At 40.1% G+C, this 25,621-nt stretch overlaps 1 protein-coding gene across 2 annotated transcripts in view; it reads right to left on the bottom strand.

The window, feature by feature from the left end:
- PLA2G4B (phospholipase A2 group IVB) overlaps positions 1-7,625 on the bottom strand; it is a 31,114-nt gene extending 23,489 nt beyond the window's left edge. The window contains exons 1-3 of one of the 2 annotated variants that reach the window (XM_069017403.1): positions 7,601-7,625; positions 1,667-1,739; positions 496-672 (exon numbers count right to left, since the gene is read on the bottom strand). In XM_069017403.1, coding sequence (XP_068873504.1) covers positions 496-672; positions 1,667-1,739; positions 7,601-7,621 — 271 coding nt within the window. In that variant the 5' untranslated portion in view covers positions 7,622-7,625. The remainder of the gene's footprint in view (positions 1-495; positions 673-1,666; positions 1,740-7,600) is intronic. The other variant, XM_069017405.1, reaches the window with a different exon arrangement.
- Positions 7,626-25,621: the final 17,996 nt, after the last annotated feature.

The following is a 25,621-nucleotide window of genomic DNA, read 5'->3' as shown; positions in this document are numbered from 1 at the left end:
AGGAAAACCATCTAATTCTTGAGTAACTACAAACTGCAAGTGTACACATGCACACACAAAGTACACTAAGCGCCATGTTTCCCATGTGAAGAGAAAGAGGAAAGTGGACTATGCCCACTGAAAGTGGACTATCCCCAATGGGAATTCCTTACAATTCCAGTCAATGATGTTAAAAAGTTAAATTGAATCTACAGCTGGTTCCAAAAAGGGCTGTTAGGATGATTACAGGAGAATGCATATTACAGCAAAGATCAGAGTCTGGCTTGCTCAATCTAGCCCACAAACATGCAGAGGGGACATAATGGCTGTCTAGAGGTGTTAGGCACTAGGGCAGATGATCTGTTGCAGCTCAAGGCCAGCGTGGGCCCAAGAACAGGAAGGCAAGTTGGAAATCTTCATTTCACTTCCAGCCTGTATCTATTCCTTATGGTTAGTGCAGTCAGTGCCTCGAGCAGCCATCCTTTGGGGAGAGCCGGGGTGGGGAAGCACATTTACTTTGTGAAGCTTGACAACGGTGTGAAAGGAAATCTCCAAGGTGATGTCTTTCAGAGCTGGAGTCAGGACTTGACGGAAGATTTCTACTGCAGCCCGAGATGCCTAAATACTTCAGACTGGTATCAAGCAGTGAATAACATTGCCCCGCAAGGTTTTGGCACGAAAGTGGAACTGTCCCTTCAATAGAGTAGATAGAAGAGATCATTGAAATTCAGAAACACAGGCCTTTGCACACTAACACCTTTCTAGTGTCCACCTCTGGATGGTGCTACGTGGCATTTGCCACTGGAGCACAGGAGGCCTTTGGCAGGCAGTTACTCAACCAACAGGGGATTCACTCCCTCTGGTCTCCCTCACGTGTAGGCTCAGCCCTGCATGGCAAGGCACGGATGGTGTCAGCTGTAATTCGAGTAAATCATTGCAAAGTGATGGATTTTTTTGCTGAATGAGTCACTTATTAACTAGAGGAATACACAGACCAGAAGTTTCAAAACTGACAAAAAGGCAGCTCAAGGTCTCGGTCCTAACTGAGGAACTCATGGGAGACCTCTGCAAAAATGGCAGCTGAATGGCTGGTCCACAGCACACCTGGAGGAGGAGACATAGGAGGCTGTGAAGGGGAGATAATGAGTTAAAGACACTTGAACACAAAAGTACACAGAAAAGTGTTTTGCCTGCATGTTCAGCATGGGCTTAGGGCTGGACCTGCAGAGGTCCTCCTTAACCAAAACTATCAATATAATTTATTGTGACTGGTCATCCAAGAACAGCAAATACCCTGAAAGATAAGGGATTTTAGAAGGCTTGAAATTCTCTAATTTACCTTTTATTGTTATGTATATTTGGTACATTTCAATAAAAGGTCCTTAAATTCACAGCCTGCATGGCAAAATTCCTGCCCAAGCAGATTCAGAGATTATGGTGTCCTAACAAACTCTACCTTCCCTTCTTGGCCCAGAAAATTAATCTGGGTGTCTTGGTTTATACCAGTACCCTGAAACACCACTCCAATCTAATGATGCATCAGACATTGGATCTAATTATAGCCCTGGTATTAGTATTTCTATTGCTGTGCTTTATGTACATTGCTTGCATACCTTCAGAACTTAAGAATATTGCTCACTGTGTAAATTCTGGAGGTGACTAAAAACACAATCAAACCACAACTCACACAGGTCTCTTGACTTGATGTTCTTAGCTTGTATGATTCTTACAGAAAGCATGTGGATGGGGCAAAACTTCATCTGCAGAGAAAACAAATGCAATAATTTTATCAGCTCAGAATACAAAAACAAGATGTATTTTGAACAGTACAGGGGACAGTCTGCCCTTGTCTGAAGTGAGGCCCTCAAGGGGAAGTACACCACGCTAAGATGAAAACACAACGTCACACTGTGCTGTTTGCTAAGGAGCCTGAAAATGAACACAGAGAGAGAAAACACGGGCTCAGACAATGGTATGGAAAGCTTTCATAGTCACCCCAGAGGCACTTGTTTTCAGGCAACCTGACGCATGTATGGCCACAGTGATGGTTGTACTGCCAACACCCCAAGGGTCCTGTGCCATCGGTAGGTCAGAATGGGGCATTTGGAAGGGGATACTAGGAACTGCAGCTGCCTGCCCAGGTCATGGCACAGCTGACACTAGGCCAGGACACTTACCAAAATGCTCTATAAACTTCTGATTTTGTATCTGAACTATGACTAAATTTCCATGACACTTGCAAGGAGGGCAAGCTCACCAAAGGGCCTTGCTGACTTTAAAGGAACAAATCACAGATGCTTCAGACAAAATAAAAACTGCCCTGCTTTGCAGGCATGGTATCACAGAATTCCATATCATTATGTATCCTGAAAGTACCTAGTGGGAATGGAAGCACTTCCCTTCCAGACGTGAGATTTATTTCTATCACAGGCAAGCTATCATTTTTAACACTATTGCAAGTTACTTGTTCCTAACTCTTAACAATTAAGTTTTCCAGCCTAAGCTGTTCAGAAAATACTTGCCATTTTCAAAAGATGTTCTGATAAGCATGAATGAACACATATGTAAATGTAACAATCTTAATAAAAAAAGCAGGGAAAATACTCAATTATTTTTTCAAATTGATACATTTAAATTTCCTTTTAATTTTCTTTTGGTTTTTGTTTTTTTTTTGCATGCCATATTAGCATGGCTTGTCAGCAATACTAAGTAATAATAACATGCAGTTATTACAGTCCCCCTACCACTAAGAAATTAAAACTTAAAGCTTAAATTACCAACTGAAATATTGTCTCTATTTGCCTAAATAGGAAATTTCATTACACTGTCACTAAATAATTTGAAAATTTTATTTTGAAAGTTAGCACCATGATTAATTTTCCTGACAAGGAAATTATTAACTTTGTAGATACAAACTGTTGGGGAAGGAAGAACCTCTCTACAGAAGGAGTCACTCACTACAGTTAATCTGAAATTCTTTTAAAATGAGATGGAGACTATTGGACATGTCTATTAGAGATGAGAATAGCCTGTATTCAGTTTCATTCAGGCTTGTTTAGAAGTAATTATGTTACATCAGATGGATATCATCTGAACTGTGAACTAGCATGTTCAAATACAGGCCTAATATTAAATTTTATTATGTCACTTAAAAAGTTACATACTTTTTAAATTCAAATTAATATTTAAGAGTTGCCCTGAGCAGAGAAACCCTTATTAAACCCATAAAATCACATTAGTCTGTCACTTGGCTTGTATAAAAATGCAAAACAAATTTGTTCCTGTGTGACAAGAACTCTTTCTAGCATGTCTTCCTCCAAATTTAAAACTGATAAATTTAAAACTTTTTAGTTTAATGCACTGTGGACATTACAAGTTCCAGTTAGGACACTTCCATATTTTTCCAGTTGCCCAGTGGAAGAATTTGACTTTAATTTTCCCCGTGCAAATAGTTATTTAACATAGAACTACAAGCTGGAACACTCATTCAGCATTCCTAGTGGTTTTCATTTACATGAATTATTGGATTATGTAGACAATTACAGAGGTGACTGGTTTTAATTAATATGTTAATTCTCTGTCATTTTGTAATCAACCTCCCCCTTGCTCAACAGAAGCCCAAACCATTTTCAGAATCTGCCTTCACTGAAGAAACAGATGTTGGCATAAAATTTGCTTTGAACCTTTTGTGATGAAAATTTCCTAATTGCTTATAAAAATGGTGCATCAGCAGGTCATCTTCAGAGTACTCTCAGATGGGATCAATGTCGTTTTCATCCTGTGCCACTACATCCAGAGAGCCTCACTCCTCCTCCCTTTCCCTTCCAACAGCAATCACTTTCCTTAAACATCTCAGCGTTTGCCAAATGATGGAAACATCATCAAAGATGACTTTTCGCTCCTGATTCGGTGCAGCTTAGTCCTGGTGTTGTTGCAGGGTAAAAGGCAAACAGATTCAGATGGGAAAATGTGGCCATAATAAACCCTGAGGGCTGTGTAAATCCCACAAGGAAGCCAGAAACCATCCCTCTCCCAAGACAGCAGTTACTCCAATCTGTGATAACCATTCAGAAGGGGGCTAATTCCTTTTTTCATCCGATAAAGGCAGAGCTAATTTTCTTCAATAGTCCAGAGCAGACTCCTAGGGTCTGGTTTGGATGGTCTAAAATAACATCTTTGCCTAAAAGTGCTCGTATTCCAGAATACCTTTCTACAAAAAATAATTACAGTTAGAGGTACCATTTGCTATTTTTATAACATGAAAAGCAACATGTAACTTCACAATTAATGCAACTTGATGAACAGAGACACCATATCCAGACAAGCCTTGACAGACTTGCACCTGTATTGGTCTTGCTGGTTTTAGTTCACTTCCTTGGGAGAAACGTGGCTATGGTTTCTTGTACAGCCGTGCAGAGAGTAACAAAACTCCTCTGTAAATATCCAGAGTCAAAGGAGCTTTCCCAGAAGCGCATCATTCTATTTTTGCTGGAAAATTAGTAGTATGACATTGAGGCCCACAACAGAGTGCAGGATTCAACTACCTGTGTACTGTTGCATCCTAAACAATAATACTCCAGGCCAATAAACAGTGGCATCTCCAGAGTATCAAAGGGAAGGCTAAAAGTTGGCAAAAAAAAAAAAGAAACCAACAAACATCTTTTCACTTGATAGCATTTAGCATTAAACTATATTTCTGTGCTCTCAAACCAAGCTTTGAGAGAGTAATTTCTGTTAAAAAGACAGAAGACTCAGTAATCAGGAGATAAAACTAGCATGTCAGAATTGCCACATCTCTATCAAACATTAACAGACTGAAAATTCACATCTGTTGCCAACATCTCATTGATTGTAATAATACACACTCACTGACTTCCTTCCATAGGAATGTTGATCACCTTTGGCAGCATAATTCTCTTGCTTACAGCAGTTAGTCTCTTTAGGTTTCATTCCAAAAAGACAACTTTGAGTGTATGAAATCTTCTCAAAGCTCATAAATATTGAGGAGCCTACCAAGACAGCCTATGGATGGAAGTAAAAGAAGAAAAACCTACCAAGAGCTCATATGTTTGATTTCAGTCATTGCCTCTCCACACTGCTCCTAGAACAAGATCTCATGGCTACCTTCACCAGAAAGTTAGTATTCTAGTGAAGTTTCTGCAATCTGTGAACCTCATCCCATAACTACCTCCTCTCTTTTTCTTTTTTTTTTCAAATAAGTCCTTGGTTTGTACATGTTGGCAGGCTGATTGGAACGTCAGTGTTTCACTCTCCCTGCACCAAGCCTAAGCAGTTCTCTGAGCAGAGGTATCACCATGGGATAACGCCAAATTATCTTAAGCTTTACATGAGGATTTTGCTGTCTTCTGACATTTTGAAAATAGCTATAGGATTTATCACTCAGCTTTATAAATATCTCTCAGACATGAATAATTACTTTCTTTGATGGATTATTTCTTTCTTCAGTGGTGTACTAGAAGCTGTACAGTATCTTGTGTACAAGATCTCACGCCAAATGTAACCATTTGGCATATTCCTACCATTATTTTATGTTAGATACTTAGAATTTGGTCCAACTACAATTTGGCAATTTACCAAATTGAGATTAAATCTATAAATTTATAAACTATAAGAAAGCTTCATTACAAGCCTGCTTCTAAAGCACTCTTTTCCACATGGATCCTCTAACATCTAGTGTGGGCTGAGTTTATTAGCCCTTCCATCAGTGAGAACACTGCTAGCAATTTGTCCTTCCAATCTGCTGCCTACTTTCATTAAAATTAAAGGAATGAAAAGTTCTAGTGGAAAAAGTGAATGACTGAAGAAATATAGAAAACTATGAGAGTCTCATTTTGCTTGGGAATCACAATTGTCAAAAATTTTATCATTGGAAGCTGAACAGTTAGTGAGGGAATCTAATTTGTCTTACAAATACATACTGTAATTTCATGTTATCACTGATTGATTCCTTCAAGAGTCATTGTGGATTTGGGATGTATTGCCTGCTCATATCTATTACTCACCCTTTTACACATATGAGTGGGTCCCTGGGGACTTTGTATTGACAAAATTTCTGAGTATTTTACCAGATGAAAATTATTCCATAGTCCACAAAATAAAACTTCTAAAGAGGGATTATTCTTGTCTGAGCAGAAGAAAAGACCTTGTTATGAATATGAAAAGTTGCAAATTAATACTGGCAATCACTTCTGTGTCAATTTGGTAGCTTTCTTAAAGAGCAAAAACTAATTGAGAAATTAGGAGGTCTTCCTAGTTAATTCAAAGTATCACGCATTTCTAAACATGTGGGGTTTTTAACACAAATGAAAAAAAACACAAAACACAAAACCACTCTGTTCTTATTTCCATATCTATTTACCAATTTACACATACTGAAACACACACTTGCCTGACACAAGAGCAGAGCTACCTGCAGTACTGAATTAATCTCTTTCCTTGGGAACGGATGCTTTCTGACCTGAAACTATGCTTGCACTCAAACCTTTTGGCAGCAGTGCCTGTTAACCAGGAGTCTGTCCATATTCACAGAACTCAGTTGCAGCATTGGGATGAAATGCAAGAACTTTGTCATTGAAACTTTCTAGATAAAATTATACCTGAGCTATCTACCCATCTACCAGCTCCAGAAATGTCTTACTAGATACAACATTGACCTTCGATATTGACAGATAATATTCATATCTACAATAGATAGATACATGTGTATCTAACCTGTAGATGGACTAGATACAAGTTTTATCTGGAAAGTACATGACATTTACAATTTATTTTCTTTGCCTGAATGTTTGAATATTTTTAATCTATCCCTTGAGCTATTCGTTCAAGCTACTGATATTTTTTTAAACCTTAACTTTTTTCTTTTATTTGCTGCAAAATTTGACATAGTGTTTGATACATAAAGAATTATTATCTGTAAATAATTCATGTCTTGCATTCAGACAGCGCATCCATTTTTTTCTAAGATATACATGAGAAAAGTTTTCAGCTAATAGTACTGTTGATTTATACTAAAAGCTACCAGTTAAAATCTCTGAATGGAACTTACGATTAGAAAACTCAAGTCCAGACACGAAATACTTCCACTAGAATTGCAAACACTGTAAACATAATGTTAAAAATAGCTAAATCTAATGAGCCAAACAGCTCATTAGATGTCTCCCCTGAAGCTAAAGGAATATAGATTATGCTTTGTTGCCTAGATAAAGCTGTTGGTTTATTTCAGCTAGGGCAAGCAATGAACGCGTCCTATCCAGAGAAAAGCACACAGGAGGGCTAAAGCACTTTCATTTTATGGGAGGTAAACTCTTCAAGACCAGCCTCCTCTTCCTTCATGGACTTCCCTCCGGCATGTACGCCACACGAGAAGAGCAAAGGGCCCCATTTTCTCTGTGTTTTCGAAACTCGCTTACACATTAGTTACTGCACGGTGAAAGGGGAGAGCGGTGAGACTGCAAAGTTCAGGATGCCCCTGCCACTCCGCACCAGCCTCTGCATCCCAGCAGATGCACTGAGGAGGGAGTTTGCTCAGCAGAGCTGGAGCAGAGAGGCCCAACAGCAAGGTGCCAGGCCAGAGCAAAGCACGGGGCTGCCACTCTCTTACCTTGGCTGGTGGGCTCCCCATGGCACGAAAGATGGCAGCAGCAACTGAAACCCCAATTTGGTTAACAGATCTGTCAGCTGACAAACACGCCAGCAGCTTGTTGTGCTGCTGCTGCTCTGCTGAAATAACCTGAAGGACACATATAATTTATACAGGCGCCGAGCTCCACCCTCTGCCTCCTCTGTGTGGAGGAGAGCCTGCCTACATCTGAGAGGGAAAGATCTGCGATGTCAGAGGTGAGCAGAAAGACTAACACTTTTTTCTTATCTCTCACAATGTCCGTGTGCCCCAACATCCTCCCACCAGGTTTTTGGGTTGATTCTGACATGTTCAGAAAGTCTTCCTTCACTCCCAACTCTTCTACGTATCTAGTCAGAAGATTAATTTTTAGTAGCTTTTTAATTCTTCCACAAAATACTCCAGGGGAAAAAAAAGCCAAAGGGAGAGGAGAGCTGAATCTCACGTATTAGACTTTCTGGTGGGACACCAACCCCCTTCCAAGTGCTCTTTTCAACTTTTCCTACAATAGGGACCCAATATATTCCCAATGTATCATTGGGAATCTTTCTGACAATCAGTAAATCAAGACTCCTCAATTCAAAGTACCTACTGGCTGATTACCTGGCCAATACAGAGATGCTGGTGAAATTGAGATAAATACTGGCAGAGAAAGGGAAAGCTGCATGCCTTCTGGGCTTTTCCCCTCTACCTGCTTCTTATATGAATATAAAAACTTCACATCTCCCAGCTTCCCATCCTGTTCTCCCATCAACTTGCTGTTGACAGTGCTGGGTCCTAAGGCATCCCCTGAAGATGGCAGAGGCATGGCTTCCTGCACTTCTCCCATACCTACTGTGACCTGCTGACAGGGTGCCTGTCAGGACATTGCTCCAGGCAATCTGCTCTGTCTGTACCTTAATCCACACTTGCAATTTCATGCTGTGCAGACCCAGACTTGGAAAAGGCCTGGAGGCCACCACAGGTTTGCAGTAAGGTATGTTCTCACTGGGGCATAGTAATACCAGATAGGATCAAGCTTCACAAAACAGCCAGTGGACACCTTAAACAGTCAGAGAATGTCAAGAGTTAATTTTCATCAAATAACACTTATGAGTTTGGCTTTTGACAAGAGAAGAAAAAATTAATTATAACCACAATAGTTGTTTAGGAAAATAGGTTTACTTGAAATCTTTGGCTTTAGATTTTTCATGAAACTCAGGTGCACACTGTGGATCATCCTTAAGCCACTTTAAAATATTTTCCACAAAAAAAAATGTCACCAGTTAAAATCAGTTTTAGGCAGATGCTTCTGGGCTTCTGCAAGTGACAAACAACCACTCAAACTAACATTTCACAGACTCTGCTGTAGCTGGAAAGGCAGCCACCATGCTCACTACCATTGAGGACTAGATGCAGGCCTTTGCAGGGTGAGAACCTGAGTGCTTAGCCAGGTTGAAATCTTTGAAATACTAAAAAGAAATCTATCTCAAACAAAGGTCGGCTGTTTAAAGGTCTGCTGTTAAAGGTCTGCAGCAAATCAAAAGGCAGTTAAAACTCACAGAAAAATCAACCAAAACTCATTAGAAACCAATCTGGAGTTCAGAGCAAGCCTGCAGGACTCCTGCCGTAACACTGTTTTAACAGCCTCACTTGGGCATTTTTTTAGGACCAGTTAAGACTGCAATGCACACATTCATCTTCTTGCTTCCATGGACATAGGAGTCTGTAACATCCCATTTCCAGAGATAAGGAAAAAAAGCTGTGAGTAAAGGAAAAAAAGCTCTTATTCAGAGTGTTGGTTTTCCACTTTTGTATTGCTGTTGCAGCTTTGATCACCCATTCTGCTGCTATAGTGAACTGAGTGTACATCAACAAATTTACCTCCTAAAGAGAAGGCAAGGGGAAAACCAGCCAGAAAACAACAAACTCCACTCAAAGAGTGGTATGTCTGCCTGGAAACAGAGCAATGCATTAAAAACAGAACAGCTGCAGCAGGGAGACCCACGTCTTAATGGAACAGGAAAGAAGAAAAAAAGGTCCCAGAATGCTTTCAAATCAAGGTGCAAAAGTTATTTCGGAGAGCTATGGAACTAATTTTTCCAATCGCCCTTCCAAGAACTTAATGTTTCCAGTAAATCTGCATGGCCAAAATACATAAAACATTTTGTGTTTCTTGTCAACAAGACACGCTGACAAGTACTTCCTCCATTTCCTCCTGGACATCAGGGAGATGGGCTACATGACATCAGGGCTTGCTGCAGACATGAAAAATGTACAGAACAGGCAAAGCAAGACAAAGTCAACTGCGTAAGGAAGAAGCAACAAAACTAAAGGCTAAACCTGAACCGAAGAGGGCAGAGCAGAGTATGTCAGTGAACTAGCCAATAATCAGGCAGTACCTTCAAGGGGGTACTGAAACTCCTCCCCCTCCCACTTTTAGAGGGAGGACATAGTCATGCCAGGCTTATACTAGTAGAGTTAGAAAATATGATACTGTACCTGCAGTATCAGATTGTAAAAGACTGTCCAGGAGACAAAGAGAAGAGGTATTCTAGAAAGATTTTATGTGTTAATTAGGCCAGTCTCATTCCACATTTGTGACTAAATCTTACTTTTTTTCCAAACTAATATTTTGTAAGTACTTGGAAATAAGCAGGGGGGGAAGGGGGAGGGGGAAGGGATAAAAAGACACATCAAATTACACTGAGGTTAAGTTAGTTCATACACTACCTGTTGGCATGTGGGTAATGCACACAAGAGACTATGTGAAACAGAATCAGAATGGAAGGAATGCAAGCCCATGCTGCAAGCTCAGCATGAAAGAAATTAAAAGTCAATTAATACAGTGTTCAGCTACATGTAATTTACCCAGTAGGCTGCTCACTAACTTATGGAGCTGCCAAAAGCTAAGCAGCAGAGTGGCAGCAACTCCAAATGATTCTGAACTGGACTATCCTACAGATGGCATAAACTAAAAAGCTAACAGGGACAGAAACTACAAAAGATTCAGAAGTCTCATGGAGATCATTATTTGCCCCAGCACTGCAAAATGGCACTGCAAAATTTCAAACTCAGCTTTGGTGTACAAAAACTGCCCTCACCGAAGCACTCGCTTCACAGTTCTTCCACCCCTGGTCCTAAGAGCTTCATGAGGAAGGATGGCAGTTACCAAAACACTCTCATACAAATATAAACCTCCCATAACTTTGTTTGATTAAAGATTTTCGTTCATTCCACAAAAGCTTTTAAATTGAGATAAGTCTTTCTAGAGCTAGATGCAGCCACACCACTGAGTAGGTGGAGGTGGAAGACTGTGCATCTTTGAGGAGATGTATTGTTTTGCCAGACAGAGACAATGGGAGGTAACAGTCACTTTCTTTTTGTCTCATAAGTCAGTTTGTACCTTGTTCAGCTCAGTGGCTAGGTTAGAAAAATTACAGTTATCTAAGAAAATAATTGTGCATAGTCAAATTCAAACCAATTTTTTTCAAAACATTCTCAGAAATTGAGAAAAAAAGTAATTTTTTCCCTATCTCATCCCCAAAGTATTTCTTTCCATATTTATTTTCTTTAACCACTGTAAAAAATAAGCCAAACAACAAAAAATAAAACTTTATTAAAATCTATCTCAATTTTTCAATTCAAAATTACCATGTGAAACTAGAAGCTATAAAGCAAGCTTCAGAAATGCCATATTTAGGACATGTAATATTTAATTTTGAAATAAAAGCATTCTAATTTTTCATTTTTTCCCCCTTGCCTCATTCTGAGCAAACAACACAGATAATCTGAAATTATTTTAGATCTTTGAATACTTTTCAAACAACCATTTTCAGTACCTGATGTTAATTAGAACAAAATACCAGATTGTCTATATGAGCAGCAATCAGGTGATAACATTTGTAAATGAACTGTCCTTCTGGCTATAATGATCTATACCTGTTTCAGAAAAGTAAAAGGTGTGATATCCTCTTACCTATCTCCTGAACCACTGTAATCTTAAACAAAGACAGCATACAGTAAATCCAGTATCACTGGCTCTTTTTCCTGGCCAGAGTAAGAAAGCTACTAATTTCCTTAGGTGCTTTGCAGGTGTGGTTGTAAACATGGCAAGATAGTGATCTTTGCAGCTTCACGATGGGAGTAAGCTGCTTATTACTTACCTGGGGTATCTGAGGACTGCAGTGTTACCTTTCCAAGACACGTCAATGTAAAGCCACACATTGAAACCTACTGTGTTTATGTTTAGATATTGTTCTTTTATTTTAAACCAAGTGATTGCAGAGCATCTAATTGAAATAATACTTGAGTAAGATATTTCAATGTCATTCCACTCAAGCCAGTTTCTCAAACCTTTATCTTTAGATCTTATTCAAATAGCCTGACACTGATGTCAGTATAAAATTGCTTGTGCAAAGACCTCAGAAGAGTTAGGTAAGTATTATACTTCACCACTTGGCTGACAGGAACACTTGACTTATGGTTATGGTATTCAGCTTCAAATTATCAAGAGAAAGGTTTCTTTCTTAGTTGCCACCTACCTCTCATATTTATTTAATGGACACGTTTTTAGAATCAAGAGAGTAACTCTTGTTTTCTGTTATTGTTTTTCATTCTCTTTGACTACAAGTTCTTTGGGGCAGGATCTTCTAAGGACATGTTTGCTACTGAAAGTTATTATACTGGGCAAGAGTAATTAAAAAATGAAGTATGATTGTAGTGATTCTATGACACATACAGCAGCATTTCCTTTCTGTTTCTGTCCAATCCTCTTTCAACCCTGTATGTGGGTTTTTACAAGGTTCTACCTTTACCTGAGCACAGCCCTCAGATGTTGGCTAAGAAATAAATAAAAGATATACAATAATTTATTTCAAATAATATGGAAGTCATTAAGGGTTGAATTAATGTGTTCCTGCCAGTAATTTATTGTCTAAGTAGCCCTCCAAAAAGGACAAGACTAAAACAGTAGCAGGCATCCTCACTGTGCTATTCTGTAAGTTAGTATTGCCAATGGCTAGGCTTCTTAACTAAAGCTAGCATCAGCCAACCCATGTCCTGGCTTAGGTAATCTGGATGACTTTATTGAAGTGTAAACGTAAGAAAACCACTGAACTGAGCATAGAGACCAGGGAAAAAAAATATAGAAGCAGCCAATTCAGGGAGAACTGAATACATTCAAGTATATCACCAGTAGCTCTGGAAATACCTGCAAAGTGTGCCTTTACAGCAGGCACACTGATCATGAAGAACAAGCGACTACTGACACAGAGTCCTTGGTAAATATCTGAAAATGCTCAAGTCTTAAAAATAACTAATGGCAAAGTTTCATGTTGCAGCAGGAAGTCGAAGAGCTAGTTGTTGCTAAAACAGGAGATTTTGCTCCAGTCCAACTCCCAAATTTAGAAAGCCCTGCTCCTACATCGCAGTATTGCGCTCTGGAACTCCTCTGGCAAAATGCTACGCTCCTTTGAGGGGCTGAAGCAATAGAAAACTACTCTTCTCCTTTTCCTGAGGAATTTCCAGGACTGCCCTTCTGTAGTGGCATGTGGCCATTACCTCAGCTTGAGCTCAGTAGTGGGAATCTGACCATGGATGAAGAGCATTGTCTGCAAGAGCTGTCTAAAGCATCAGCACTCAAAGGGAAATGAGTATCAGAGGTGGAAAATAGATTAAACAATTCCATTGCACATTCCTGCAAGTGGATCATTACTGTCCACTGACCCCAGTACCAGAAAGTCATGGGGCTTTTCACACCCTTTTGTAGGCTTCTTCTAAGGTTATTGAAAGATTGTCAAATTTGAAAACTGAGTTTTTTCCTTCCTTCCTTCACTTATGTTCTTTTTTTTCCAATACAAAAACTCTAGACTTCAACCAAGCTATATGAACAATTTAAAACAGAATAACCAGAGTTTGACTTAGTCATTAGAGTTATTATGAGCCTTGCAAGCTTATTTACAGCAATTAAGAGCCCTGTGACTCATTTTTGGTGGATTATACCTTCCGACAGCAGAAGACAACTTCAGGGGTTCTACAGAGGATTTTAATACGAAAGCTCCTTCTGCACTGATGCATATCCCCACAAAAAAATATTTCTGATGAGAAAAATGTCTCATTTAGGTGTGTCTCTTCTTCTATTCAACTTTTACCATTTCTGTGACAAAAAGAAGTCAAGGTTTTCCTAATAGAGCAACGAGGAATTTGCCTTGCTGAAAGCACTCTCAGCTTAATTCCAGTGGTGTAAAAGCATCTTTCTGTCACCTGCTCCTCTTAAGCCAGTGGAGAAGGCAAACAAGCATGAGCAGGGAGCCTGGCACTTGAAACACAGTGAGCATCTCAGCTGGTCTCAGGAAAGCTGCTCTAACCTGTGCCAAGGCAGAGTCATCCACGGAGCTTGATATTATCTCTGAATGTCTCTGTGCACGCATATTAGGTCAGGGTTAATTCCTCTGTTTCAGCAGCACATAAAACATGACACTTGCATAACACTGCAATTTTAAATGCTTTCATTATAGTAGAAAAAATATTTTTTACTGGCACAGATCCTTTTTAACCTCTTAACTTATATAATGCCTTGGGAATTCTGAAGCTCCAAAGATTTTTCTGAAGTGCTTCTTGAAACCTGAGAACTTAGAATAGAAAATCATACCAAAGCCAAGAGAAATGTATAGCCTTCAGCATCTCAAGGAACTCGGGTGTTTTTAACTGTAGGCCTCCCACATTCATGGTCTATGTGGCAGGTAACACATGATATGGCCAACAAGAGAAAATTTTTGTGTAGGTCATGAAAGGCATTGCATCTGTTCAGAGCAGAACATTAAATTAAGCTACATACACTGCCTCATTTTCCAGAGGATTCCAGACCTATGTGCCAAAGGCCCAAAATTAGATCTCCTGGACCTAACCAAGGAGAGTCTGAGCTGGGGGAGATGCATTCACTCAGAGACTCTAGCTCCCAAGGGCAGAGATCTGATGGAAGACTAGATTTCAAATGGTCACCTCTTCCATAAACAGGTCCAGGAAGGAAGCCTCACCCACAGCCTGCCAATGCAGCAGAGCACAAACCAGTACTGGTGCCTTCCCTGCAACACACACAATTTGTACTCTGCAACCCCTCCCCATGCAACAGACATTGCAAAGTGGCAGAGACCCTTGCTTTGTATGATTCAAATCCACTAATTGTTGGTCTTCCCTACTGTGTAGTTACACACATACTGAATGCATTTGTCAGCCAAGTACTAGCAAGTAAACTGTGAACCACAAAAAGGTAAAATGTTCTGCACCAGTGCTGGGAACTGGAATGCTCATCCCACAGAGGAAATCATGTTGGCACACCTCCCTAAAAAGATTTCACTCCCATATATAAGAAAGATTTTGAAAAATTTCTGGGTTGATGCTTCAGCTGGTATGCCAGGACCCTGACTACACAGCTGTTCTGGCTCAGCAGCCACCTGGGCAGGCTGGGAGCTTCAAAGCTAAGAGATCTAGGAAGCTGGAAGTAAAGGAATTGACCAACAGCCTAGGAACATCTAATGGGCATCTCATTCACCTGCTGACCAGCCTAGGGGGTAGCCCCTGGTAAGTGGGAGAAGCCAGCGGTGTCCTGTCATCACAGAATGATGGGTAGCCAGAGGAACAGGCCAGGTGGGTCAACAAGGCGTACAAAAGCATGACAGCTTTCCAAGCAGGTTTCCATGAAGCTGGAGAACCAGCCAACCCAGCAATACTGAATCCAATCAACATTTTTAAACGGAGAAGGGTTGCATCAGAAAACATATGATCAGCTCTGTTCATCAGACACCGCTTCCTCACGTACGCTAAAACTGGGAATGGGAAGTACCTGACTGTTGATAACACACCGCATATTTCCTCCTCCTCCTCCTCAGACTTGATACACAAACAGCTGACAACATGGACAGATATGTGGAGCATGGAATGCCTTGTGCAATGACTTGCTTACAGTAAAAAGAGGAGAGAGGAAATAAGATTTAAAATGGTAATGTAGCCCCTGCTCTTTGTCAGAAATCCTTTGTACATCTTAGGTAAGTCAGTGAGAAATTTGTAGAGTGAAATGAAAGTAGCAACAACCAGTTCACCTGAGATCACAGAAACTGCTGCAAGTCAGAAGACAAACTGATATTTTAAAGAAAATATATAATGATTATATTGTTGTAGAATACACCTTCAATTTATGAACACAAACATTTTATACTAACACTCTCAATGTTCAGAGAAATTTAGTATATTCCCCATCAAGTGTCTGTCTCATGAAAGGCATCAGTTTATCCAAGGTCCAGAAAGCACCAAAAGGTCCAGTAGCCATGGCACAGATCAGAAATGTGTCCCACCCTCTGAATTAATACTTTAAGACGCTTCTCGTTCCACACAGAACATTGTTAAACCTTATGTGGCTCTGAATCAAATGAAATGAATGGTTGCATTACATTATTACAGATGCAGCTAAATGCTCTTCACTTGTCCCAAGCAAAACATCCTTCAGCTCTGGGGGGAATAACCTGGGAGTCAAAGTTAATTAATGGTTTCACACGGCACCAGGGACAGTCTGTAAGAAGAAGTGAGCAGGGCAGCTTAATTTTCATTCAATATACTCATGTACTAGGAAGTCTGTATTAATAACTCCAACAGAAGATACTGTGGCCTCCATTGCAAAACCAAGAAACAAAGATACCGTAAAGCAATTTGATGCTTTCCTAAATAGGAGTAGATCTTAACAGCTATTAACAACCCCTTTCATTTGAACATTTGAAAGAACTGTACAGGTGAATCCATGCCAATCCATTTCAGCCTCTAGTGACAGGAATATCTATTTGATATCTTAATTCTAGTTCTGGTCACGATCATTTGAGCTCCACTTCCTTCCTTCTGACATATGTAGTCATCACCATTGTGGTCTGTCTGTGTCAGGACAGGTTTTCATGAAAAACATACTAACAACAGAACATCTTGGGGTTTTTATTGCTACCTGTGTAGAGTTCAGCACAGGTAAAATCCTCATCCCTTACACTGTCTCCTGTCCCTCACCACTCCAGATTACTGAGGGAAGGTAGTCAAAATTCAGACAGTCAAAAAACAACCCATAGTAAAATGCTGAAAGTTCAAAGCCATGTCTTTGCTGTTGGAAAAAAGATGTGCCAAAAAGATTAAGAGACATCTTCCTGATCTGCAGCCACAGGTAATTCACTAGTAGGTCTTGTGCTTAGACAATTCCAGCTTTTCTGCTATCCATTTAGTCGTTATCGTATGCATTTAAAAGCCAAAAGCTTTGATCTTCTCAGACACTTGCACACATTCCTCTCAGGAACAGTGTAATTGATATTAATAGGATAATTCCCAGGTGAAGTGCCACCTCAGGTGCACTAGTGCTTTATGAATTGGAGCACAACCAAACAACAAAGGAATAGACACAAAACAGCAAGCAACCCATTTTCCCCTCTCTGCTCCCCATGAAAACCAAACGTATCACATTTTTTCATAGGTTTAATTATTGTTAAACTCCTGTTCCTTTACTTCTATTTTTTCATATGTGTTGGTGTTTGTGTTGGTGTTCATGTAATCTATTTAGACTACAGATCTTTTTCAGAGCAAGGTTTACACCTTATCTAGGAACTTCTATCACTTTTAACAAATCACTTCTCTCTTGACTTTTCACGTGCCACAGTACCATAAATGTCAATAAATTCTATTTCTGATCTTGAAACCTGTGTTAAAGCTAAACTATGTATCTTCCCTCCTATACCTTCCTTTCACATGGTGACCCCTGACTTTTCTCAGCCTCCACACCACATTTCCCTCCCACATGATAACTAAATTTAAATCAAAACTGGATGATTCTCCTCTATGTGTAGCTCAATCAAACACCAGGAACTTGATTCAGGAATTACTGGGAAAAATGCATCTATTGGGTATGTCCAACTAAGTATTCATAGATGGCCTTTGTTTTAAAAATCTTTTTCTTCCATATTCAAGATTTTCCTTATATATCAAACATATTTTAGAAACCTGGAGTTGACCTATATCCACAAGCAGTGATGGTCTATGTGCTTCATAAAAAAGCTTCAGATGAAGAGACAAGCTGTTCCCATTATTTCAAGAAGACTCTCTCTTTAATCTAACAGTGTTAGAAACTAATACTGAAATGCCCTTGGCACTGATATACAGTGCATCTCTTCCAAAAAATATGGAGCACTAGAGCTTCCCAGGTACTACCTTGCACGAGACAACACATACAAGTTTCCTCAGAAGGAGGCTTGGTTCCAGGGCCTGAGGTTCATAAAACCACAAGGGGAGGAAACACCCATCCTGCCGCTGTTTCACAGCTTTCTTTCCTGAGCAAACATTTTGAAGGCAGTTCCTGAAGACAAACCTTGAAGGATTTCCTCAGCCAGTTTCCATTTCTTATTGGTAATTCCTATAGTAGAGGCACCAGCCCTTCATTTGCATCTCATCTGTGTCAGAGGGTTTCAGTCCTTCCTGTTTATAATTTATATACCATCATGGCAGCAGTGCCATTAGGATAATTATAGTTGTGTTAGGACTTCCCTGCACACCACCAGGAGACGCTTTGTGTCTTAGATAATGAGGTCAGCAATTTCCAAGATCTGCAGAACAAGGACAAATTGTTTTGGCAATAGGCCCAACTTACTCCCAAGTTTGACCTACCACCTTCTCCAACAGGAGACCCCGTCTGCTCTTCTCCATTACTGTTCATACCTTCTGCTTGAAGCTCTTCTTCCTCCAGGAGGAACCATACCATGTTTTATCCTCTGCAGAAGCTCCCATACTAAAGGCCACCACCAGCACAGAGGCCAATGGAGAATTCTTGCAGTTAAGATAATCACAGAAGCAATGGTGAGGGGAAATAGGAGAAATCATAGGCCAAAATTATATTTGAGTAAGTTTTTCTAAATAAACATCAGTGGAACATACTTCTAAGCGGGTTTTACATTGCAAGTAACAAGAGGAAACACAAAATAATCTGCTGTTCACAAATGTACACACAAATGGACTCACAAATGGTCTTCCAAACCCACCCATTGTACTGTTGCTGTCTCTGCAAGGGACAGGACATTTCGGCTCTACTGTAGCCTGTGACATCTGACAGTCCAGGTTTTATTTAGCATTTAATCTCGGGTCACATTCAAGGCCAGACTAACGCAGCTAATTCCTCAATTTGTACCATTGCACTGAAATTCATACTGAGGCACCTGAATTTTCAGAGCACTATGCTTTGTAGACCTAACAACTCTAAATATGACTTGACTGTGCACTTAAATTGAAGACATGGCCCTCAAAACAGGCACATTACAAGTGAATTCCTGGTCCAAACAGAATTGGTAGCAAAACTATCACTAAGAAATACACATTTTAAACCAGTGCTATCACTCTCAGCAGCTATGCAGGGAGTAAGCTCCATACAAAGCAGAGCAACTGGCTTAGGGAAAGCATTGCGACTACCTAATGTGCTAGCAATCAGAACAAAGCACCGTGCACTCTTCATGGGTGTTAAGCCATTGTCAGACATGTATCCTTCCTATAAAACATTAATCCAACCTACACGGACTACCAGGGTGTTAGCATAGGGCCTGCTACCCCAGGCTCACTTGCCATTCACAGAAGAAACAGTGCACCCCAACACTTAGCACTGCATGAGATTTTGCAGCTTTTCAACACGCCCTGCGCCAGATATCATCTGCTCGGCTAAGGCTCCTACTGTATCTGTACACAACTGTTTCTCTCACTGTTGCTATAGCTGCACATTATGAAACTCCTTAAATACGCAATACATCAGGTTTTGGCACAGCTCTCTTGAGCAGGTGGATTGTGCAATGCATTCTTCAGAGCTAGCAGGGATTAAATAGCATTTTGTGGGTCCCAGGAGCTGCAGTTTACATTGCTCTGAGCACCATAAGGCCAAGTTTCCTCTGTTCAGCAGAGCCAAAGGGTGTTGCAAATTCAGATATACAGAGACAGAAGGAGAAAGGAAGAACTATGACTGAAGTTTAGGATGAGTCCAGAACAGATGAATTTTTAAATTTCTAACTTGCAAGAATTTAAGATAAAGCTTTCTATACAAGCATGTTCCCAAATTCAGACATCTGGAGAAAAAGTGCTTCCGGGTTAAAAAAATTCTGATGTATTCCAGGAAGGTCCAAGAAGCTGAGAAAGAGATGTTTTGTGTAAAATATCCTCCTAAAACTCTCCTACTGTGAAGCTTTTGTGACCTTGGCACTTTTGCTCAAGCGTCTCCTTAGATAATACCACATAGTTGGGATACTTCGAAAACTTGGATTTGCTAGGCTTTAGTCCTAGAAGGTTTGGTGCCTTAAAACACAGTGACACCATGTGGCCAATTGCTTGGGCTGGAAACGATGTGCTAATGGAAGTGGCAGTGTACAACTTCCTCAGTTTTCTTTGGTTTTATTGAATTTGTCTTAAGCATGTTTGCAACTATATTGACTAGTGACAGTAAACTAGGCTAGAATCGTCATCTGAACAGGTAAACAAAGCCAAAGCCAATGACTGTTTGGGATTTCAGCATATGTTCAAATGTCTAAAGTTTGCAAAATTGTCTGATAAAACCCACCTGTAACTTCAACAAGTAAATACCCAACAAGAACAGTTTGCACGTATGTTAAAACATCATATTCACTTGGAAGATTGTAGAACTATGATCCAACATTCTCAAAAAAGTGCAACTGGAAGTTGCACCTAAATATCTATGGTTTAATTCTGCAATAATATCACAAAAACTTGCACTTAATTTTGAAAGTGGAGATATATTTGCCTTGCTCCTATGGCTTGTTTTGCTTCCAAGTAGATGCAGACACCCCCATTTATTTTTACAGACATTTCTGAGCTAAGTATTTAAAGTCACAAGTGGGAATATTGCTGCTAGGAATGTTCTCAGTAGGTTTGTTACCACTCTGCATTATATAATATGATGACTGATGTGATGAATCATCTCTCCCTAGCACAGTCCTTTTTTCCAAATGAGCTGCTGCACATTGAAAAGCTTCAGCTCATGACAAATGATAAGAATGGGCAGATCTCTTTGAAAGACACACACACACACAGGCAGGCAAACAGGCAGATAAAAACTGACTATGGAATATCCCTCAAACAGAAAGAAAATAATCATTAATTAGCTCTTCACAGGGAATATATTCACTCAGTAGTACTATCAAAAAAATAATGTTCATTAAGAAATGTGTATTTTGAGACAGGGTTCAGAATATCTTGCTCTCAAGAGCCGAAAGGAAGTGAAAATACAACGACTCCCAGTTGCACAGGCTTTGCAAAGTCAGTGCCAACATTGCTTTTTTTACTGATTAGTTAGATAACATGCTGCTGTCATTTTCTTTGTTGCATATTGAACTCCTGGTGAGCAATTTATGTCATTACTATCACAGTGCATCAGAATGCAAATGAAATAGGTTATTTTGCAAGGTGATGTAAAAGGCTGTTCACATACATATATAATAGTTTCACCTATATACATAGTAGTTAGAGCCTAGGAAGCACCAGCTAGTTAGATACAGGACTTTCTAACTGTTCAAAACAAGAGTTTGAGTTGAGGAAAATAACTGACCTGACCCTTCAAATTTTGTCACCCTGACTAGTGAGATTATGCTGCCATCTTGTGACCTGTAAATTTTACTTAGCTACAAGTCACAGAATTTTTTCCCCTAGACTGGGAGGACGGTGTACATGATCTCCCTTGTACAGAGGTGCAGTAATAATGCTTTGAGAAGCTGAGCCCTCTTTTATATTCAGATCCACATAGTCTCCCCCTAGCTTTTTTATCTGTCTCTCATGGGCTGCACCCTTCAATGTCAACGTGGTTGCTAGAGGAAGTGCTGTCCATGGACAGGCCTGAGTACAGAGTAGAGGCAACCCTGCAGAGGGGATGAAACCCACAGTTTAAAGGACTAGGGGTTTGTAATAAAGGCTACAGAATGTCCCCCTGCTGCCAAGAGAATCAATCATCTGTTCTGGAAACCACCATTTAGCCAGCAGCTGAAAATTACAGTATACACTGAAAAAAAAAAAAAAAAAAAAAAAAAAAGACATATTCTTCACAGCTGAGAAGCATAATTATAAATGATTACATAGTTTTGTACAATGAGGATAAAATTTTCTTCTCCATCTTCTCAAGTGTGAAGCTTGTATATTTATGGTAACATTTTTCGTGCTTGAAAAATACCCGTGTTACAATTTGCTGTATTCTGAATCTAAATAGGGTTGTTCCATCTGGTCACTTTAAATAAAATAGCTGTAAGTCAAAGTGGGTATGCTGTTCCCTGAACAATACAGACTTCAGCTGCACAGTGACTGCTTACACAGCATTTGGAAAACCTGGGAAAAGGTTAGTATGGCTGCAATGACATTGAAAAGCAAGCTGGGATCCCCTCTCCTAGTAACAGCCCATTCTTTCCTTACACCCCAACTACATGGGCTTCCATCAGTGCATACTCCCAAAGCACTTTGGAATTGAAGACACAGAATGAAACCTCGAGGTGCTGACAATCCAAAATGCATCTGCAAGCAGGCTTGAGGGCTCTGAGCCAAGGCAGCTGCTCTGAGCTCAGATACATTGCTTGGGAGAGCCTACAGATGGCATGCATAGCTAAAAGGTTCCCTCAACACCTCTACCTGGAGACAAACCATAGGTCTTTCTTCATTACCAAAGCCTCAACCATCATTATATACCCAAATCATATTTTCTATCAAATCTTTGTTTGCCAAACTAAACCAAAGCATTCTGCACTTCAGTTCTGATTAGAGTTTTCAGGACATACTGTATTTCCTTCAGAGTATGGCATAGCAGAATAAGAGCTCCCAACTAGCCACTGAAGGTTATGTTTACCCATCCAGTAAACCACAATTCTAGCCTATGGAAAGAGGAAAAACGAATCTCTATACTCACCCAGCATCCATTTCTGTAAGATGCTGATCACTTTGGCACCAATCTAATACTTGTAGATGCGTAAAATCCCACTGATAACAATCGGAAGTCCTTCAGGATATGTGCCATTTTTTCTCATAGTAATCTCATGGCCAAAAATCCTGGAGACAGTGTTCAGGACTCCACCTAGTGAGCTGAAACAAGGAGTCTTTGGAGCAGACAGATATTGCTAAAGAGACCTTTCCTTTCCTCTGACAGGGGTAGAAGAGCAACTTAAGAGAGCTGAAGATACTCTGCTGTCAGAAAACCTTTATGAATCCAGACTAAAGTTCAGGGATTGCTGATGTTTTTAGTGGTGTGGAAGTAAACCAAGGATACATTGGAAATCCATAGCTGGCAAGGACATACCCTTTCTCTCTCGCAAACTTAGCCCACATACAGAAATGGACAGCTACATGTTAATGAAAGAGGTAATATTTCCCTGCAGGACTCCTTGTCATGTCAGCATATGGCATCTCCATATTCTTAAAGCCCAGCTCCAGACATACAGATATTTTATTTTTACATAACACCCACCTCTGCAACAAGAGTTTGTGCTGAGTCTGCCATTTCTTCCTCATTTCACAAGGAGGGCTTAAGAGCTACCAGAAGCATCGAGCGAGCCCTTCTGCCCTGAACCAAATATAATCTTTCAGTCTTTCTAATATATAATCTCCTCTGTAGCAGTAATATTTCAGGCTCTTCCTTCTCTGATACAGTCTGCTCCCAGAATGGATTTGGGTTGCAGCAGCAGTCCAAACAGTCAGTGGATTAACAGAGGAGTTAAGCCCGTATCAGTGCTAAGTGAAGTTGTAGCTTGAAAGTCGACTAATCAAACTAAAGCCTGAGACCTGATAATTAATAACTTTCCTTTCAACTAACTCCATCACAATAATCTGATCACCCGTATCATAGGAGATCCAGAACTCATTTTGCAAAATTTGTCAAGAACTCAGCAAAAAGCTGGCATTCTTCTAAAGAGAGACATGAGGAAAGAAAGAAAAGCAGAATTTAGAAAACCTGATAGAGGAAAATAAACTAAAATAGGAGGAGAATAAAACGAAGGACCGTGAAGAGATAAACTGCAGAAGCTCAGACCTCTGGTTGCCTGGGGGCAACCGCAGAAGAGAATTTTGGTTTGGTCTGTGGCTCTTCCCTGAAAGTGGAGGTAGGTACATGCTGTGCCTGCTGTTTCTATGGTACAGGCAGGAAGACAGAGCTGAGGGTGCTGCAGAATTACCAGCCAAGCAAACAGTATCATGACATCTAAGCTCATCAAAGCATATCTTGTTTCAGAGAAACATTTTTAAGACGATTATTGGCTTTTCAGAAAATAGAGCTTTTTTTTCTTCTCTTTTTCAGCTGAAAAATCTGTTTGGAGGCACATGACCACATCCTATCACTTTCAGAGGCATGAAAATATTGAAAACATTTTCAAATATGCTTTCAGTTTTTACACCTCTTCAATAAAAATCTAAAATCTATGAAGAAAAATCTTGCAAAGATAAAAGTATTCCTGACTGTCTCCACATGGAATCTTGCACTGGAGAACTGGGGACCACAGCAAGGAGATACCATCCTTACTGTCCACAAACACTCATCTGCTCCCAGAACAACTATATTTCACATAATAAGTAACATTCCATCTAGAATCTCCTTGACTCTGGCATCTGTACATGTGGTGACCCTCAGAAAAATCAGTCCCTATTTTTCATGGGTAGCAGGAGGCTCTATCTTCCAGGAATACCACCTCATAAGAAGAATTCTGCACAGACAGAATAGCAGGAAAGCAGCTGAGACATGCACAGGCACTGCTCAAGTCACAACCATATGTACAGTGATTTACCCTGAACAGCTTGCTCAGAGGTCACAAAAGAAATGTGTTTTGCTACGTGAGTGCTACATGAAATGACCCTGCTGCCAAACCTGGCTAAGAGCTGGAAGAGCTGCAGAGTGTCCAGAGGATTTATGAGACTAACCTCTGCATTCCTTTCTGATCCCAGGAAATTGCATTCCTTTGAGGTCTGGACTGATGTTCATTGATAACACAAAATTATGTTCTTCGGCAGGGAGAAGAAAAGTGAAGCAGAAGCACTGGAAAGCCAAATAGCCTTATGTGGAGAACTGAGTGGAACGAAGAAGGACAACAACTGTCTTAAAAAATTCTACTCTCCTCTCAACCCAGCTGAAAGGAGAACCTGCACATGCAAAGTACTGAGAGCAAATTACTTAAAAATTCAAATGTTCTGAAAAGTTCAAGCTCTCTTTCTTAAATTTGTGAATTGAAAGGTAGAGTAGTATTACCTGCCTCAGCCCATTATCCTCCTCTGTGTGGTGACTGTCATATGGCTAATAGGGCAGACACAAATGATAAAAACACCCAGAAAGTGAATGGAACAAGCAGCAAATGAAGCAGAGAGAGAAGACAGCTCTGGCCTGAGTATGACTGAACTCTCACTGCTTAGTAACTACTAGGCACTAGCACCTTTCAGGTTCAAAGCTTTCTCTCAGGCCTCAGAAGAGGAAAAAGCCATGTAAGGAGATGAATGGGGTTGGCTTTTCCCAAGCAGTTCTTTTGCTAGCGGATAGTGGTTTTTAGGCTATACAAAACACACCTTAGTAGCCAGACACAACTGAAAAAAAAAAGAGAAAAATTTGTATCTATCTCCAGTCTTCCTCCCCCCTCTTTTGGGCAGAGTATTCCAGATGCATCAGAGGAAACACAGACAAGGCACAGCTTAAGCCATATATCCTAAGGAAGCTAAATTAGCAAATGACTCACTTTGCTTTGTATTATCTGAAAGGCAGCCCTGATAAAATAAAGCTCTCATCTCATGAAACAATAACAAGACTTTAAAACCTATTGGTCTAATGTGGAATAAAATTTAAGCCTGTCTGCTGAACCCATCATAAGCACTCGTACTGACAAACAACAAGCTGCTGGCCAGAACACTAATCTGGAAAATGGGAGAACCTCATCAGGCATAGCCAAGGCAAGAGTTCCAGCCTTCTAAACCCCATGGAGAACCCCAGCTTTTAGGTTAATGGCTATTTCA

Source organism: Aphelocoma coerulescens, chromosome 5 (assembly GCF_041296385.1).
Source record: "Aphelocoma coerulescens isolate FSJ_1873_10779 chromosome 5, UR_Acoe_1.0, whole genome shotgun sequence".
Classification (NCBI taxonomy): domain Eukaryota; kingdom Metazoa; phylum Chordata; class Aves; order Passeriformes; family Corvidae; genus Aphelocoma; species Aphelocoma coerulescens.
This window is presented reverse-complemented; position numbering and strand designations above follow the sequence as displayed.